This window comes from Lonchura striata, chromosome 2 (assembly GCF_046129695.1).
Source record: "Lonchura striata isolate bLonStr1 chromosome 2, bLonStr1.mat, whole genome shotgun sequence".
NCBI classification, from domain to species: domain Eukaryota; kingdom Metazoa; phylum Chordata; class Aves; order Passeriformes; family Estrildidae; genus Lonchura; species Lonchura striata.
The window spans coordinates 86,566,439-86,584,503 of NC_134604.1; the positions used below are offsets into that span (position 1 = coordinate 86,566,439).

The 18,065-nt window shown below is 43.3% G+C and overlaps 2 protein-coding genes across 4 annotated transcripts in view; one reads left to right on the forward strand and one right to left on the reverse strand.

Annotated features, from left to right (window-relative positions):
- Window positions 1-1,019: 1,019 nt before the first annotated feature.
- Window positions 1,020-11,045, reverse strand: TXNDC9 (thioredoxin domain containing 9). 3 transcript variants are annotated; one of them, XM_021546646.2, is made up of 5 exons: window positions 10,964-11,045; window positions 9,086-9,302; window positions 6,845-6,963; window positions 4,723-4,977; window positions 1,020-2,533 (listed from the first exon to the last, which is right to left on the reverse strand). In XM_021546646.2, the coding sequence occupies exons 2-5, from the start codon at window positions 9,272-9,274 to the stop codon at window positions 2,416-2,418; spliced, it is 681 nt and encodes a 226-aa protein (XP_021402321.2). In that variant the 5' UTR covers window positions 9,275-9,302; window positions 10,964-11,045; the 3' UTR covers window positions 1,020-2,415. The 3 variants fall into 3 exon arrangements, with proteins under 3 accessions (XP_021402321.2, XP_021402319.2, XP_077637663.1); XM_021546644.3 differs by having other exon boundaries at window positions 10,844-10,989; XM_077781537.1 differs by lacking the exon at window positions 10,964-11,045 and adding an exon at window positions 10,095-10,237.
- Window positions 11,046-12,992: 1,947 nt separating this feature from the next.
- Window positions 12,993-18,065, forward strand: part of EIF5B (eukaryotic translation initiation factor 5B) — a 35,772-nt gene continuing 30,699 nt past the window's right edge. The window contains exon 1 of the mRNA XM_021546723.2: window positions 12,993-13,122. Within this exon, the coding sequence (XP_021402398.2) occupies window positions 13,088-13,122 (35 nt within the window). The 5' untranslated portion in view covers window positions 12,993-13,087. The remainder of the gene's footprint in view (window positions 13,123-18,065) is intronic.

Genomic DNA, 18,065 nt, shown 5'->3' on the forward strand with positions numbered 1-18,065 from the left:
TCCCATTTCTTAAAAAATCTTCTAGATTTCAGCAAAAATAAAATGTTTAGATTTGAATTGTTAATCTCAAAGTAATATGCAGGCTGGAGGTGCAACCAAAAGGACTGTTTGGTAACAGTTTTAATGTTCATTCAAGACAGAATATGCAGAAACCAGAAAAGTTTCCATGAAAGACTTAAAGGATCAAATCTTTGAGATTGCTACTTTAAAAATAAATCTAAACTTAGAGTATGAACAGTCTCAACTTCCCTTGTTACCCGTGTCCACAGCAGAGAGGGTTGGAACTAGATGATCTCTAGGGTCCTTTGCAACCCAGCCCATTCCCTGAGCCTGATTCTACCCAAGCCACACATTCCTGCAAACTCCTTGTATCAGCACTAGACTATGTGTGGTCATGTTACAAGCCTGATGAAGGAAGAGGTCCCAGGAAGAAGGAAGATTAACCTAGAAAAAAAAAATCATCAGCTTAAAATGACATGAAACCACAGACTCCAAGTAGGATTTGCACTGAGTTTGTAATGAGGCTATTCACGTGTGGAACTGAGTAACTTCCAACAACGCACTGTGCTGGAATCCTGACAAGCCCACGCATTTCCACACAGCATGCAACTACATTAGAGGTGATTTTATATTTACACAGCTTATTCAACACAATTAGGGCTCATGATGAGTCCTGCTAACACACTTGTAAAAATACTGTTGGAACATTGGTTTCCTGGATTTCATACAACTGGATGCAGGGGAAAAAAGGAGCACTTTCTAATGCATTTAAATATTTTGTGCATTAAAAAAGGGATCAACATGAAGCAAGTCTCCTTTGTGCTTTCCCTAGATCAAGAGGCAGCAGTGTACATCTTAAGCTGATTGTGTTCTCAAAGTGATCCTGTGTTAGGACAGAACTGTATATCACTTGTTAGAAAATCTAGAAAGGGCTCAAACAAACTTTCTGATGGACTTTATTAATAGAGAAATTATTCCACAGCACCTAGATCTTCTTTGAAAGGATACAGTAGACAACATTAGAATTAAAATAATTTTATTTCAATGTACATGAACAGAAATAAAATATATTTTTTTAAACTTAGAGAGAAATATTGCTGGGCTGGCCCAATCACAAGTGTTCTCTACTACAAGGCAGCAAGACTGGCTAGACCCACTTCACTGCTATTTGGACCAACTGAGTTCAAAGTACCACTTCAAAATGGTCCTTCAGCACAAAGCAAACATTTTTTCTGAAAATGAAAAGAAAACTCATCAATGGTTCACTGTATCCAAGGAAGATCTCTCTTAAAAATTCTGTCCATGACTGAAGAACAGTACACAGTATGCAGCACTATATCTAAACGATCAAGGTTTCTCCCAAATACTTTTTTTCTATTCTACTCTCTTGTACAAAGCATCTGCTATAAAATCCACACGTTCACAATCACAGAATGACACAAGCCTGTGAACAAGGCTGTTTTCAATATGCTTGTTGCTATGTGCTATTGCCTGCTGTATCAGCTCTGACATGCAGCATTCGTAGATGGTAAAAGGGCATTTCTCTTGGCCATCTATTTCAGAATTCACAGAAGTTATGACTGTTTTTATAACTTATAGTGCAATGTAGTTAATTTATTCAATGGCATGATATGGCACCATAAGAAAAGCAATTATTTGTTAAAATGCACAATTTCTTTACTAATAATTTTGTGGTGCTTTACTGATAATGTAAGTAATAACAAATATAAAAAGACAATTGGAAGATGAACTTATAAAGAACAATCTTTTTTAGAAGTGTATATTACCTCCTTTAATAATGAAAAACAGAAAAAAAACCCTTGTCAGAAACAATGAAAACAATAGGAAGTAGTTCCTCACACAGCACAGTTAAACTGTAACCTCCTTGCCACATGATATTGATGCCTGGATACTATGAGGATTTAAAAAGATTCTTCTTCCATTATTTTAAGCAGCAAATGCTCTCAGATACAGTGTTTCCCAAGCCACAGATTGCTTAGAGTGTGGGGAAGCATTGCTATCTGGTAACCCTGTTTTCATTCTTCCTTGCACATCTCCTTTTAGCCACTGAGACCAGATCCTGGGCCAGAGGGACCTTTGGTCTGACTTGTTACAGCTGTTTCTAAGTTACTTCAAAACATTTCATAAACTTATACTTAAGACAAAGGGCTTAAGTTCATCATTTGCCATGTCATTTAGTTAGAAGGACTAAGATTTTCAAATTACAAATGACTTCCAAAAGAGGAAAAAAAATACTCAAGCTTTCTCCTGCTGTGACTTGGTTGTATAAAACTGTATAGAAAAATGAGAATTATGTGCAGATGTAATGAAAAGCAGTAAGCTTTATAAAAAACATCCTTAGAAATGTACCACGCATAAACAAAAGATGATTTACAAATATATTTAGTGGCTCTTCTAGTCATCATCAGAATCTGAATCATATATCTTTCCTCTGATGGTCTTCTTGTCCAGCTTCGTAAAGCTTGTTCCATATTTCTTTTGACTTTGAAAGGGTGGCTCCATCAAGTTTCCACTACAGAAAAAGGGTAAGAAAACTTAATTAAAGCCATATTCATACAGACAGTAAGCATCATGTCTAATGGCACATTCTAAGATAACACAATGCCTATATGCCACAGCCACCCTAAGCAGCACTGTGGTGTTGCTAGCATAGCACACCCTGGTCAAAATGGGCTGGATAACTGGAGTTAAGACAGGAGCGTGAAAGTAAACAGCACCTGTAAGTGGAGCTGTAAACTGAAAAGGCTTTTCCTGTGAACTGATCATGCTGAAGACAACAACCTGTCAGATTAAACTGCAACTAGGGAATTACAGAGAGACTTTTCAAAACAGGTGAGGAGCCACCAGCACAAAAGAAGCTAAAATGTTGCTAACAGGGTCTTTGGAGTCAAAACTGGGAAGCCACCTTGTGCTATCGCTGCTATCTCTTCCCTGCAGGACTGCAGTCTTCTACAGGAATGTGGTGGAACTCGCGCCTCAGTGTCCCCTATGATCCTGCAGGGGCTCTCTCACCACCACGGCCTCCATGGGAATGGGCCTGCCCTCCCTGTTGGGAGCACAGGTTTTCACATAAAACTGGAGCACCTGCTTCTCCTCCAGCAAATTGGGCAAGGAAGGAAATCCCCGCTGGCTGCTCAGAAAAGGGTGTGCCCTGCTTTTGCTCACATGACCTGTGAAGGGTTTGCATCCAAGCGTCAGTGACTGTGTGAGCAAATACAACAGTTACAACCTTCTGGAACTAGCTACAAAGGAGTGCTTAGAAATTTGTAGTTCTTTACAAAATGTGAATACTCTTTTGCTGAAATTAATCCTAAATATACAGTTCACTGATTGCAGTTTAATCACATACATTAACATACCACTTGAATCCTGATTTTGGACAAATAATCTGACCTAAACAGCTTTTCCCCTAAATAAAGTACACTCTTTTACAATCTGCTATCCCACAGGGTGAAGGAAAAGAACAATTTCTAAGCTCTGAGGTGGCCTATGCCCTTTTCAGGAGCTCCAGAGAGCGGGACATTACTTTCAGAGCAGTGAGGAACTGTGGCTCGCATTGCAAAGCCAGAGTCTGCCAAAAGGAATGAAAAACAAAATTCCCACACTCCACAAGGAGCTAAGAACAAATACACAGTACTAGTAGAGTGAAGTAGAAGTAAAATTATGCCATAAGCCAATGTATCAATGTTTAGCAAATTCAGTGGTGCTTGATACAACTCCAGTGAAGGATTTTACCATAAAAGGCTGGTGCTGTCTAAAATATGCATCCAAGCTGTCTCTGCATATTTGCTTTTTACTGAACTGGGAAATACCAGTTGTTTTAACTAGTATTGTTTTAACTGTTATTGTTGTCATTTCACTCCAAGTTCAACAGTTACTAAGCCAAATTGAGTAGTAGTTCCTTTGGCTTTAAGATACAATACTTCTTGCCAAAATTTTACCTCATTAGACATTTAAATAAATTCAGGTAATGAAATTTATAATTTAAAGTGCACTAAAGGCATTCAAAACAATAGAGCAAAATTAATCTAAAAAGAGAGATGACATTTGAACCACATTGAAAAGGAAAGCAGAATTTTGGTAAATTATTCTCCTGTAAAGTTAGGCTATTGTGGTGACAGATATGTTCTACTGCCTTTTGTTCTGTAGTGTTTAACAAGGTATTTATTATGATTGTATTGTACTGTTACTAAGCTTATTTACACTTATTCTAATTATTTTCAGTACAGTTTGTTGAAGAAAAAAGTATATTCATGTATGTAATAATGTACGTAATACTGACTTAGACGCCATTTAAGAATGACTCACTGAATTTGGATGAACAATGCTCAGACTTCACTGTATTGCAACTGTGACATGAAGCATCTATAGATGCTATAGGATTACATTAGATGCACAACACTGAAACCATATCAAAGCATCACTCTCATACTCCATCCACACCTCATGACAAGAACTGTTTATTTTTATTACTCTACAAAAAGGACAACTCAACACTCACTACAATGTCTCAATACTTTGTCAAAGAGATTATCATATTTTCCTTGATGAAACACACAAATTAAGTAACTAGATTAACTCTGACATGTCTTTTTTAGCATACAACATATTAAAGTTACAACTTTTCAGATTCTCCTGTCTGCAAGCTCATTTTCTTTGTACTTAACCTGAAAATAAAAGAATCACAAAATGCTTAATTACCTGTAATTAATTACATCTGCGCAGCCTAATCTCCATTCTAAGGTTTCTGTAGTGAAGTCATCAGTGTTACCGAGGTCAGTAAAGCCCACGACATAGTCTTGTGTTTTTCCATCTCTTATTAGTGCTAGAGTGGGAATTACTTTGATGCGCAGTCTCTCGCACAAGAAAGGAGATTTTTCAGCATTTAATTTCAAGAATTTTGTCTCAATGTGCTTTTTTGCCAATACAGTCAAATGTTTGTCCATTATTTGGCACCTGTGGAAAGAGTAACCCAAAATATATAAATTGATAGAATGAATTAGCTGACGAACATGCATTTGAGAGAAAGTTTAAGAGCTCGTTCTATCATGTTAATACTTAGACATTACCTCCGTAATAGAGAATTTAGTTTGAAGAGAAACTTTCAGAGGTAGCTGGATTTAATGACTAATAGTGGAACAGCTTGGAGCACCTCTACTGTATAATTATACCATCCCTTTCTCTAATTTCTTCCTAATTACCTTCCATACACCTGGAAGCCTCACTCTCATTTCTGGAGGCCTGCACTTACTGATTACATTTCCTTCTATTGTTCCAGCTCTAGCTTCACTGCCTGTCAACTGGAAAAATTTCTCTACAGAAGATTTCTTCAGAGAAGTACTCTCTCAGCACGTTAGAACGTTCTGGATTTTTGCAGTCACTACCTTCACAGCTGAGATGCAGTAACTCAGAGTAAGTGGGAAAAAAAGTGATTTGTACAGACTCCTTTACACAGTAATGCTAAAAGCAAAAATATTTTGCTTCTCTGTTGACTTGGAATAGGAGTGAGCATACAACTATTGTTTCTCAGCCATGGGACAGTGATGTGAACTGCTCAAAATACTTGTCAGATCACAGAGATTTGTGGACTTGTCACCTGCAGTCTCAGCTTTCTGGATTGTCTTCTCTATGCAGTTTGTCTTAGCTGCATAAACTCTGTGATGCAACTTCTTAAACTCGAGAGGAGATCTGAACAGATCAAAAAGCTGGACTGGGCAAAGATGAAAGCAACTTGATACGTGGTTAGTAAACCCAACACACAAGCTTCAACCTGTCTGTCAGCATGACACACTTTACAAAGCACTTTCTCTGAAGTTCCTTCTCCTGTCTGAGCCTACAGACTTTGCTGATTCAAGAAACAAGAACCCAAACCTGTCCAAAGCTACTTTATTTGTAGTGACAGCCTTTCACCCTCTTGAATAAAAGCTAGCCAAACACAACTTCTTTAAACACTTAGGAAATGTATGAAATGGATACCTCACTGCAAAATCCACTCTAGACCTCTTTCGATTTCTCACATGGAGGCTCTTTCAGTTTATATTCTGTAAGCTAGGGAGAATGTAACACCTTTGGGGAAAAAAAAAACCCAAAGAACCAAAACCAGGACAACTGGCTCCTCCATCAATAAACTACTCTACTTTGCAACAGCATTTTAACAGAACACATTGAGAGAGACCCAGTGAGGAACAGCCTGTAACTCAGAGCTCCCAAAATTCTTCCAAGGAAGTGGGACATCTTAGTTTGGGTTCCTATTCTGAGTCACCACATATTCTCAGATCTAGGTGTCTCACACTCTAAAAAAAGTGACAGAATCACAAATGCACAGGCACAAAGGGAAAGCAGCTGCAACTGATCCTTTCAAAGTAAAAAGTTAAATTCTTGAGATGCCTAGACAAGATTTTTGGGTATTTTTTTTTCTGTTTGCCGGAACCACCCAGATTATCTCTATCTGGACTAACCAAAGCCATCTTTTAGAAATGCTGCTCTTGTATGGTCTACATTTACAGACCTAGCTGCCTCAAACTAGATCAATAATGAAACACAGCAGTCTCTCAAATATTATCAAAGAGGTTATACAGCTATGTTCTAATCAACTATGTAGCAGCACACTAATTGTTGTCCAATCATTCTCAGATTAACTGTAGTGGAAAAAATACATTAAAAAAATCCAGTATCTTGAAAAGTGACTGAGAATTATAATGAAGCAATGTGAATACTTCTAAAAATGCCTGATCATGAGTAGGATTTGAAAGAACAAAAAATACATCTGTTTTTGTAGACATCTTTAAACAAAAGTTTCTTCAGCACAGCTTATTTACTGTACCTGAATGTTGTATCTCTATAGAAATGGCAAACCACATTTTTACTTTCTTTGACTTCTTGGAAAAAGTCTCTCTCACTTGGGATTTCTCTATATTCTCCATGTCCTTTTAAAAGCCACTCCTTGAAAAACATAAAAACAAATAATGTTAGTCTATCTGTTGTGCAAACTCTACAGTTTTAGAAAATGGAAGAGGGGGCCTGCAGTGAAAACACATTTCATACAGTAGTGGAGAAACTAATTACTTCCCCCCTTTTAGTTTTACTTTAAAAATACACAGATAAGGCCACCTTACTTATTTGGAAAATAAATCTTCTACAGAGCTACATAAAATTCTGCAATGCAGGCTCTCAGTAAGACAAGAATAGTTCAAATAATACAACAGAAACTCCTGGCATTTGAAAATTTTTGTGTACACTCGAACTCATCTAAACCTAGTCAAGTAATTACATGAATTAAATAAATTTTTTACCCTACGAAAAAATCAGTGAGAGAAAAAGCCTACTAACCCATCTGCAATAGATGATGGATTACCTATCAAATATACATTGAAGGGATCTTAACATGAACCAGGCTCACAGAAAATCACTCAGAAACATGTATGCACCATCAGTCATAACATCGATGCTGACACAGAATGTCACAAGCTAAAATTTAGAGGTAACTTCAAAAACTGTCTGATTAAGTGTGCAAACACAATTTCCAAAGAACTAATTTTCCACATTTTCAACAAACATGCTTAATAGAAAAAACCTATAGCCTCTACATTACTAACAGGTAATTGCAGTGTATTTAAACAAGTACAGACTAATCTAAATGATTAGAAGTAGTGCAGTATGACAAAACTTTACAAAAACCTTAACTTTCCAATGGGGGAAAAATTTAGACAAATTGCTGTTCGTAATCTTGCAGTTTTGTCTTAGGAAGGTGAAACATAAAAAAGGTTTCCAAACAAACCAAAGATATCCTGTAAGCTAAAATAGGACAGAACAAAGAATCTCCTGAATACTGTATACATTAAAAATTCATGGAAGTATGAGCATATGAAAAAGTCAGCATGATGAAAATCAAGAACCCACTTATTCCTCAACAGTGATTATGCATTAATTCCCCTCTCCACAGATTTATCCCAGAATAGTGTGACAGCACAGTCCTTTTACTGAGCAGTATCCTACTTCACATTTGCACTTGAAAGTGTGTGAGAACAGTGACTGAAGAACAAATGACATGAAAATGTTTTGGCATGAGATCTATCACATGTTCACATCCAAGGACATCTAAGTGTTATGACTTCTGAAAAAGGAAAACACTTGAATCAAACATAAACTGAACTTCTGAAGACAAGTGAATAGTGTGCCACTTTCTCTACTTCTGTATTTACAGAACCAAAGCTGCTGGTGCTGCCTATCCTCCGGCATCCCAGCCATGCCGTGCCATTTCACTGCATTCCCATTTCAAAGTCTGGCATCAGCTTTTAAGGACTCCATCACAGCCAGGCATCTCCTTCCAGCCAACTCACTTCTTCCCCACCACAATCAATTTCTTGTTTAGGTTAGCTCAGAATGAGTAAGCTGAGAAACCTAAGCTTCTTTACTTATAATTCAGGTCTCACACCATATGTCACCAAAATTCTGGTGTAAACTATTGTTCAAAAAGAGCTCTGAGGGAGCATAAAGACCTCATTTGACATGAGGTGTCAGGTCCCAAGGGAGTATATCTTTCCTGTAAGAAGAAATGAGCAGTCATACAAAGAGACCACTTCATTGGCTTAGAAGGAGTGTGACAAATAATTGCAGCCTACAAACAAAGAAAAATCCCATTTCACACTTCTACGAAATACCTTAACAAGAGGGTGCGTATCACATGCTGTGAGCAAAAATCCAGAAGCTTTCAGAAGGAATACACTTCAGAAGGAGCCTAAAGCATTATGGTTAGGTTACCTACAGGACTTATGCTTCCAGATAGCAATATTCTGTGAACACAGAGACTCAAATCTCTGTATGAGACTCCTTATCCTATCCTTATTGTAACAATCACAGAGGCGCTTCTCACCTCCTGTTAAAAAACACAAAGCATGCACACGTGGACAGACACTCTCCTGGATATTTTAAAATTAATAAGCACAGAAAGGAGAGAAAAATCCACAAACCCAACCAAACAACCCCAAAACACTTAGTTCACATATACAGTTTGCAAAAAGTCTGTTACACTCTACACATCAAGAGTCTGCACTACAGAAATTACTTGTTTCTGCTGCTGGCTCTTTTTTAGGGCCTCAAGCCTCCTCTGTTTAAGGCGTTCCAATTCATCTTCATCCATTTGGTCCAGCTTCTGTATTTCAGCATCCAGATGTTCTTCCACAACCTTGGTTGACTGAAGTATTTCATTCTCCAGAACTTTTTGAAGAATATCAACAGGGGTATCAGCAGCCATCTTCAGCTGGAAAGTGGTCTCTTCAGAGCTGTGGAAACATTGATACAAGGAATTAGCATTTATACAAACAATTAATTAAAATTCTGGTCTCTCTTTGCTTGCAGTTCACACCACAGGAAAAACAAAATTCTCTGCTATTTGAAGACAGGAGTAGTTAGCAGATAGTTCTTTTCTTTACTGTAACCCACTTTGGAGAATATTTTCATGACAAACACAGATGGCAAAGATACAAATCAAGTCTTATTATTTCAGCCCCAAAGGCAGCTACTGAAGATGCAAAGTAACTTAAAATTGCTTGTTAATATAAAGAAGAAAAATTCATCAGTTCCAAAAGGATACTCATCCTGAGCCAGATGTACCTACTTTAACAAATACTCTGAAACAAGAAGATTCAGTTGGAGAGCTCCAAGCTATTGGGAGGAGGTATAAGATGCCTCAGAACAAGTCTAAGCAACATTCAGTACATAAGTTTGTGCCAGTAGTTTAAATGCAATTACTTTAAGCTGCTCAGGCACATTAACATATATAAATCTGAATTAACTCTCCTCAGCTACAAGAAAGACAAGGTGCTCAACAGCAAATGCTCTAGGCCAATACACTGCTTTAATTAGTTCCAGAAAATTGCTATTGCAAACAGCACCCTATGGCAGCCAGCAAGAGGATTTTAAAGCTACTACTTAATTGCTGTGTGAAGAAACACAGCCAAAATAATTTTCTGTAAAGTTCTCCCTGCCCAAACACATCAAAAGACACAAAACTCTAATCAGAGTGCAAGAAGAGTTGTGGCAACACAATCGACTGTTCTCCTCAGTAAACTTACACTGCGGGAAATGATCAGTGTAGTGACTGACAGTTCTGAAACAGTGACAGTGCACAGTCACCCTACTCAGACTCTCAACCTGCTGACCACGGATCTGAGGCGCTGAATTTGGGTTCCACGTTACTCTTGGCTGCATTTCAAAGCAGGCGAACTGCCAGCGCCACTGGCTCTGCGAACACCTTGCATACACACATGCAAGAGAAACATTTAAGTAACGACGGGACAAGTTCGCAATGACGGCGGCAGCCGTGCAGTACCGCAGCGCAGTGCCCGGCCGCTGCCACACGTGTCACCGCCACACTCGCTCTGCCTCCCTCTTCCCAAAGATGATAACTACAAACTCTGTTTGCCCCACACCCTTTCTTATGTTTCCAGAGGGAATATGAACCTTGCCGACCAAGAGCAGAGGCCGGCAGGTCTCCAGGCAACGCAGAGACCCTGCTCAGCTGGGGCAAAGGGAGGCTCGTCCTCCGAGCACTCAGGAAGGAAAACAGCACCAGCCCCTGCTAGACCAGACCCCACTGCAATCCGAGGGGCCCGGCGGTATCCCGGCTCTCAGGTCGCGGAACCCCGCGTGCCAAAAGGCTTTTCCTCGGCACCACCGGCGGGGATGCGGTTCCGTCGCTCGGCCGGGAAGGGGCGCCGGGGTCCCGGTCGAGCGGGGCGGCACACGACGGGGGCATTGCGCAGGCGCCGCGCGCCTCCCTCCGCGGCGTCGCTACACAGAACGCCACAGGCAATCAACGCACCCGGCTGAGGACGTTCTCTCCAGGGGCGCCGCGCCGCCCGGCCTGCCCCGGGCTCGGTGTGGTGGTGTCGCCGCCCGGGCCGCACCCCGACCCCGACCCGGTCCCGGCGCCGCCGCTCACCCTCCGCTTCCTCGCGCGCCGGCCGCGCCCCTCCGCCGCTATCGCGAGAGCCGGCGCGGGGCGCACCGCGCGCGCGTGGAACTCCCCCCGGCGCGCTGATTGGCCGGGAAAGCGGGCGCGCGCCCCTGCGGGAGGCCGCGCGCGCACCCGCGGAACTACCCCGGACGCCCTGAGTGGCCGCGGGCCCGCGCCCCGCTGGCGCGCGTGCGTGCGCGTGCGCGTGCGGAGGCCGCACCTGCGGCGGGAGCCCCGCACTTGCAGCCCGCCCGCCCCGCGGGAGGAGCGCGGCTCGCCCGAGGTGCCCCCCCGCTCTGCAGCGCCGCGGCCCCGCCCCGAGGCGGCCCCGCCTCCGCCAGCACCGGCCTGCTGGGGCCGCTCACTCGCCCGCCGCGCTCAGGCGGCTGCAGAGGAGCCGCGGCAGCACCCGCGGCTGCCGCTGCTCTTTGGGGGATTCCTGCTCGGGGTTGGGCGTGAGGCCGAGGCCGGCCCCGGCGGGGATGTGGCGGTCGGGAGCGGCGGGGCCGGGCCCGGAGCGATGGCGTGAGGTAAGTCACGCTGCGGGAGCCGAGAACCGGGCTGTGCTGCAGCAGCTGCGGCTCGCCGTCTCTTTGCTTCTTCCTATAAGTGCGGTGCAAGATCCGCCCATATAAGTAATGGAATATTAAAGCGTGGTTCTCTTTAGAAAAGCAAACAGCAACTCCAAGGGAAAAAAAAAACAAAAAAAACCCCCAAAACACCAACCCCCCAAAAAAACAAACCCCGACACACGAGTTCTGCTTTCTTCTTTTCTTGGAAATCTCGCTCCCTGGTGCCGAAATTTGCTGACGGGGAAGGTGCGGTGGGAAGATAAACTCGGCCTTATCTGCAGTCCCTGGGAGCCTGTGTGGGAGAGACTGATAAGCAGCTACAGCCGTATAAAGGCAGAGGGAAGTAAGAAGTCAGGGTGTTATGGAGGTGGCGATCCTGAGGCTGAAAGGTGTAGAGAATAGTAAGCCTTGCTTTGTCCACCAAAGGAGTCACGGTGGCAGGGTGATGACAACAAAATACGTGCAGCTCTCAAAACCTATTAAATAAATACATGAAATGATATCTGTGCTGCCTGTGGGCGTTGTTATTTCTGCTCCATCTTGCTTTGCTCCGGAGGAAAGCGGTCACAAGAAGGTGAGGTCGCATCTGAGAGCCGATCCGCCCCCAATACATGGTGCTTCCTGCCTCCCTTCTCCGTCTCTCCGAACGCCGGCCACCTCCCCCTGCCCCGCAGGAGCCGGGCGCTCCTGCGAGAGGGCGCAGCACCTGCTCCCTAGACTCCTTGGAGGGGAGTGGGAGGGAAAGCTTTGTACACTGAGAAAATGTGGTAGCGGGGAAGGAGTTACCCACTCCTGGAGCTCCGTTAGGTCAGTGCCATGAACTCAGTGCTGCCTCGTAGCCCCCCCTGTTAGGGAGAAGGCCAGTCACCTCAGGGTGGGTGGTACACCGGTTACACTTGGCCTGCAGGGTCGGCGGGGAGGTGCTGGGGGTGACGGACCAGCCGAGCCCCGTGAAGGGCTGCGGGAGGTGTCCTGGGCAAGTCCCGTACCGAAATGACTTCTGGTCACTGTGCTGCTGCCCTGCTCCATAAAAACTTCCCCCTTAGCCTCTTCATTTCCCCACTTTGGTTTAGCTATCCCATTTGCCTCCAGGTAAACTTTGTCAAACACGCTTATTTCGACTATCAGTCAGGTTTCTTGGCCAAACGGGCCACAATCCTGCCGGGAAGTCTGCTGGAGGGCAGCTACAAGCGGGGGGCATCGTTTAGACATTTTCTGGGGCTGCCTGAGGACCAGGAGGGAAGCGACAAGGTTCGGGGCGTCGCTTAGACGTTTTTCCGGGGCAGCCCGACGCCCAAAGCGAGGCGAACAAAGCCGGTTTCGCGAGGCCGCTCGCTCTCCGGAGCGCCCGAGAGCGCCGGCGCCGGGCCCGTTCTCCCTCCGGCCGGCAGGAGGCGCTCGCGCGCGGAGGCGCGCGGGGCGGGGCCGGGGGCGGGGCGGGCGCGTGCGCGGCGCGCGGCGGTACCATATGCGCGGGGCGGCGCGCGGGGCGGCGCGCGGTGAGCGCTGAGGGGTCGCGCGTGCCGGTGCCGCCGCCATGGGCAAGAAGCAGAAGAACCGGAGCGAGGAGAGGTGAGGGATGCAGGGAAACCTCCTCCCGCTCCCGCGTCTCGCCGCAGGGACCCCGCGTCGGGCCGCCCGCGGCGGCGTGACACGGCCCACACGGCGCTGAGTCAGGCGCCGGGCCCGGCCGGGGCTCGCGGCCTCATCGCAGGCGGGGCGCGCCAGGCCCGGCTCGGCCTGGCCGTGCGTGTGTTTGTCCGTGAAGGGGCGGGCAGCTCGATTTCCAGGTGAAAAATAGCTGCTTAGCGCAGTCGAAGTGATTCAGATGTGGATTTCTTAATTATTCTTTATCTCTGACTGGGCGTTAGTGCTGTAGGTCGTGCTGTGACACTGGTTTCACACATGTTTCGTGTGCTCGCTTAATAAATGCAAATGTTGGATATTTTAGTGGTTGGAGGATAAGAGAGTCGCCTTTGTCGCTATATTCATATCGTCGTGGACAATGCCCCATCTGAACTTTTTTGTGTGGAAGAGTTTCCTATAAAGGCAGCTGTATTAACCATATGGAATGCTGACTGAATGACATAGTGTATATATACAATAGCGGGAGAGAATGTATTTTTACTTATCACTATAAAGTAATAATACAAAGAAACAATCAGTTCACAGAGTGTTTTTAGATTTTAATAGTGACAGGTAATTAAATGAAAGCTGATGTCTTGAAATGTGTATGAACTAGAAACTACAACGTTTTTTCCTGGAGCCATTAAGTGTTTCTCCTCTGGAAGTTCTCCCCATGATAGCTATGTCACAAAATACTATTCATCGCTAAGAACTTTTTACTTAAGCACGTATTGACGCTTGCTTAAGGTTGTTGCTCTGTATGAGGTTAGGGTATAAGCTGTTTCGGTTTCACCAGCCCTTTCTGGGTAATGAGTATTTTCTCAGTGAGGTATTTTCCTCATCTAGCTGTTTTTCCTGATGCCTTTTGCCATGCCATGTGTGTTGCTTTTTAGTGTCATTATCAACGTGTTTCACGGGCTGTATTTCGCAGGAATATCTTGGGAGCAGCTCTGGTGAGGAAGTGACTTGAGTGTGACGTGAGAAAGAAGAGGGAAGGGTTGGATATTTATGCTCTAAAGGAAAAAAGACCTTGTGCCCATCTTTGTATGCAGTGTGGTAGATGCCAAATGCATGGAAAAGCCTTCGGGTACTGAAACTCTGCTTTTGGGGCTGTTTCAGGGGTAGTGGTGGTGTGCAGGGAACACTTTGAGAGTCTTGGTGCCTACTGGATGCTTAATTCTTTCTGTGTATCTCTGCACATATTTCTCTGTGTGACTTACTGAGCACAAGCCTCTCTGGTGTGCTACACACAAAATGTCATTTTTGTCTAAAAATGGAAGCATACCTTAAATGAAAGGTCAAGAATTTCTTGTTAGAAAGTTGAAATCTTGAGAGTCTAGTTACTATTACATTAGAGCTTAATGTTGCAAAAAATAAAGAATAATAGTGCAGTTGCAGTAGTTGTGCTCCCTGTTGCCAAGTCCTAAGGTCAGTGGTTTCATCCTGGTGGAGGTGACGAGCTGATACAGAGAGCTGTCAGCATCAGGTGTCCTTCACCAGGTGTGTGTGATTGCTCATGGTTGTGGTTTCATCTTCCTTGCTCTAGGATCCACTTGAGATAATTTTCATATGCTTGGTAGTGTGGCTTTGCTCTTCTCTGATTATTCCATGAAGCTCCATGCTGTGGTTATCTACCTCCATTGGTTAGCTCCACAGTACACTTGTGTATTAAATACTATTTCTTTCTGGTTTGTTACCCCTAAAACCAATTTTATTCAGGGTTGCATTTCTTTTAGCCAGTGTCTCTCAGGTTGTGGGCTGTCCTGTGCCGTGTCTGTAGAGTAGAAGCCATCTCTGTTTATTGCACATGCCTGTGCCCTACGGTGTCCTGTCTCTTCCCTTCCCAAGGCCACTGCTCCTATACCAGGCCTGTATTTCTCTATACTACGTGATTATTGTGGACTTGTGATTATCTCATTCTGTGCAGTGACTGTTTGTCACTGATTCTGTATGAAACTAAGCATGCCCAGGTAAACAAAAGTAGAACCAATGAGGAATAGGCACCTGGTTAATTAGAGAAATCGGTGTCACAGCTAAATCAAGGAACAGTTGCAGGCAGGTCAGGAGTTCAGCCAAAGTAAGCCTTGATAGGCTTTAGTCCCGAGGTCTTGCCAATGCGGTACCGAGCTTAGTAATAGCTCCTGCCAGTGACAGTACTGTCACAGGACTGTGCAGTAGTATGGCAGGGGGAGGGATGGTGTGCAAGAATACAAACAGGCAGGTCTTTGAGAAAAGAGGACAGGATGGTTACACTGGCTGTGTTTTTTAGCAGGGGGTTTGAGGGGTGGAAGTGAGGATGGACCTGGAAGGCCAGTGATGTTTTGGAACCGGTGTTACCTGTAGAGGTAACTTTAATTTTCTCATGGTCTTGGTTCTAGGTGACGTCTTTGTGAATGTCAAGTTCCCCTGAGAGAGAGGATGCACTGCATGTTTTCATCTGTGGCTTGCATTTGGTGTTCCAAAATCCCCCATCAGTCTCCCCTCCATTTCCAGTCAAGTGAGAGAGGAATGGCCCTGTGTAATCAAAGGCTGCCAGGTGGATTTGCTTGCTGCATTTCAGTTCTGTGCCATATAGTGCTGTACTATTTATTCCCTTCTTTTCCTTTTTTCCCCCCACAGTTATGTTACAGGTACAATCCCTTATATCCTTTTTGGCTGCAGCTCCCAAGGCACATAGCTGCTCATGGGCACAACTTGTCTTCTCCAGAGGAAGCATGTGGGAAGGTGCAGGTGGTTATGTTTATGCTGTGAATATTTGTTTGAGAATTGATGTGGTGACAGGAAGGAGATTTTCTGCTTGACACACTAAGACAAATTATGTAAGGTGCAAGTAATCTTTACTCTGCTTTTTTCCCCTCAGCCCCATAGTTTGGACTTCTGTAGTTTCTTCCTCCCCTCTTTCCACTGAGTATGGTAGCAGTCATACCAGTGGACACTGATGTGTGCAGGGAAGTGAGGCTGAGGATGAATTTTGTCCCTGTGTATTTATATCCTGTTTGTATAGTAAGACCCTGAGTGAAATGATAGCTGTTAGGAGCAGGAAAAGAATGAAAATGCAAGACTGTTATGAAAACACTACAAATTTATACCAACAAATCTATACTATACCATCACCTCTGTTATGCCCTTCTGGAACTCTGTTAGTGACTCCCACTGCTGTGCATCTGCCAACAAAGAACATATTTATCTAGAATGGTCAAATACTTGGTCACTTTGTGGTGTGTTAGGTGCTTCGTAAAGGTGGAGAGTGGCTTGGGCAAAAATAGCTCCTAAGCCTGAATAGGGAAGTTGCTTTAATTGTTTCCTCATTGGAATTTTTGTGTTTGTGGTAATCACTTATTTTTCAAATGAAATGTCAGAGCAAATATTGCAATAAAAATTTGAGAGATCTGAGTTTTCAAGCTTTCCTAATTGAAGAGCAGGTGCTCTGATGTGTAGTCTAGCTCCCTTTGTGATGAGTGTTATGCTTTGGTTCTTTGATATGGTTGTAATAGTAGAAGGTTTGTCAAGGCTCTATCTTACTGTCTTTAGAATTTAGTTAGGATTTGTTTTTAATGTTTGTGAAGAAAAGCTGTTCTAAACTACAGAACTCTGCTTTGAATCTGAGCCTCAGATTGCTGCTGTAGACTTCCTAGCGAGTGTGCTATGTATTCTACATTACAGGTTATTGCTTGCCTAGAATATGGCTTCCCCTTTGAAGGTGTTAGCTTTTCATGTGCTTTTCCTCTTCTCCCAGCTTTAAGTCACCTTCTTTTTCTCTTAATAGGTTTTTTTTTAGCTTCCAGTAGGTAGTATTTAGCTGTGTTTATTCTTCTGCCCTTTAATAATGTGACCTGTTGCCTAGGCATTCCACTCTGATCATTCATGCTTATTGGTTTGGAAATTACAGGTGCTGGTTGTGATTCTGCAGCCGAGAGTGAACACAGCTGCTAAAATAAGACTTAGAGTGCTCTTACTGATACTGTGTGTTGCTTTTTATCTGGTATTGTCTACTACTCAGTATGTTTGGTTCCTTTTCTATTAGTGTGTTAAGTAAAATCTTTTCAATGTTGTGTAGGAAAGTTCTGTGAAGGCTAGAATGGAGTTTGGAAACATTCTGTACACCAGAGTGTCATTGTGAGTTATCTGCTTCTCAAAAATATTTCCACAAGGAAAGGCTTCTGCAGCTCCATCAAGGACAATAACTGATAAACCCTTGAAATCCCTGTTTTTCCAGTCTCATCTGGAAGATGGAAGATTTTGTACTGAAAGATGGAGTAAAATAATGCAAAATAAATTTGCCATTACACATTTGCATAGAACAGGAAAACAAATTTCTGTATTTCTGTTCCCCCCAAACCTATAGGTTTTAACACAGGCATTTCATATTTACAAGAAATTGTTGAATTTTATTTTAAAGCAAAGCATGATTGTAAAAAGTCTATAAAGATCATGAAATATTTGTGGTAAGGGCAGCATAAACCAAAAAACACTGCACTACACTAGGAAGGTTGAAAGAAGCTGCTTTTCTTGTGGAGATCTTTATTCTTTTTATTATCTTCATGGTGGCATCTAAATCTCATGTGTAACTACTGTTCAAGGAAAATATGAAAATAGTACAATGCAGGACATCGGGAATTGTAGATTGTTTCAGTTCTCTGAAGACTTCTGAAAGTCTGAAATATGTTTCTTTAAATACATGCTGTAAGATGAAATATTGGTTTTAATTACAGTTCATGTAGGTGGGCATTGTTTGTTCTTCAGGATTACAGGCAATGTAAAGTGTAGCTCTGAAGTTGCTTTAAATGGTGTTTTTGGGATGTATTTTGATTTTATACAGTGAGGTAGGATATGGAAGTTGTGAAACACTGAACTTGGTACTTTCTGTTGTCTTTGCACTTTTCTTAAAC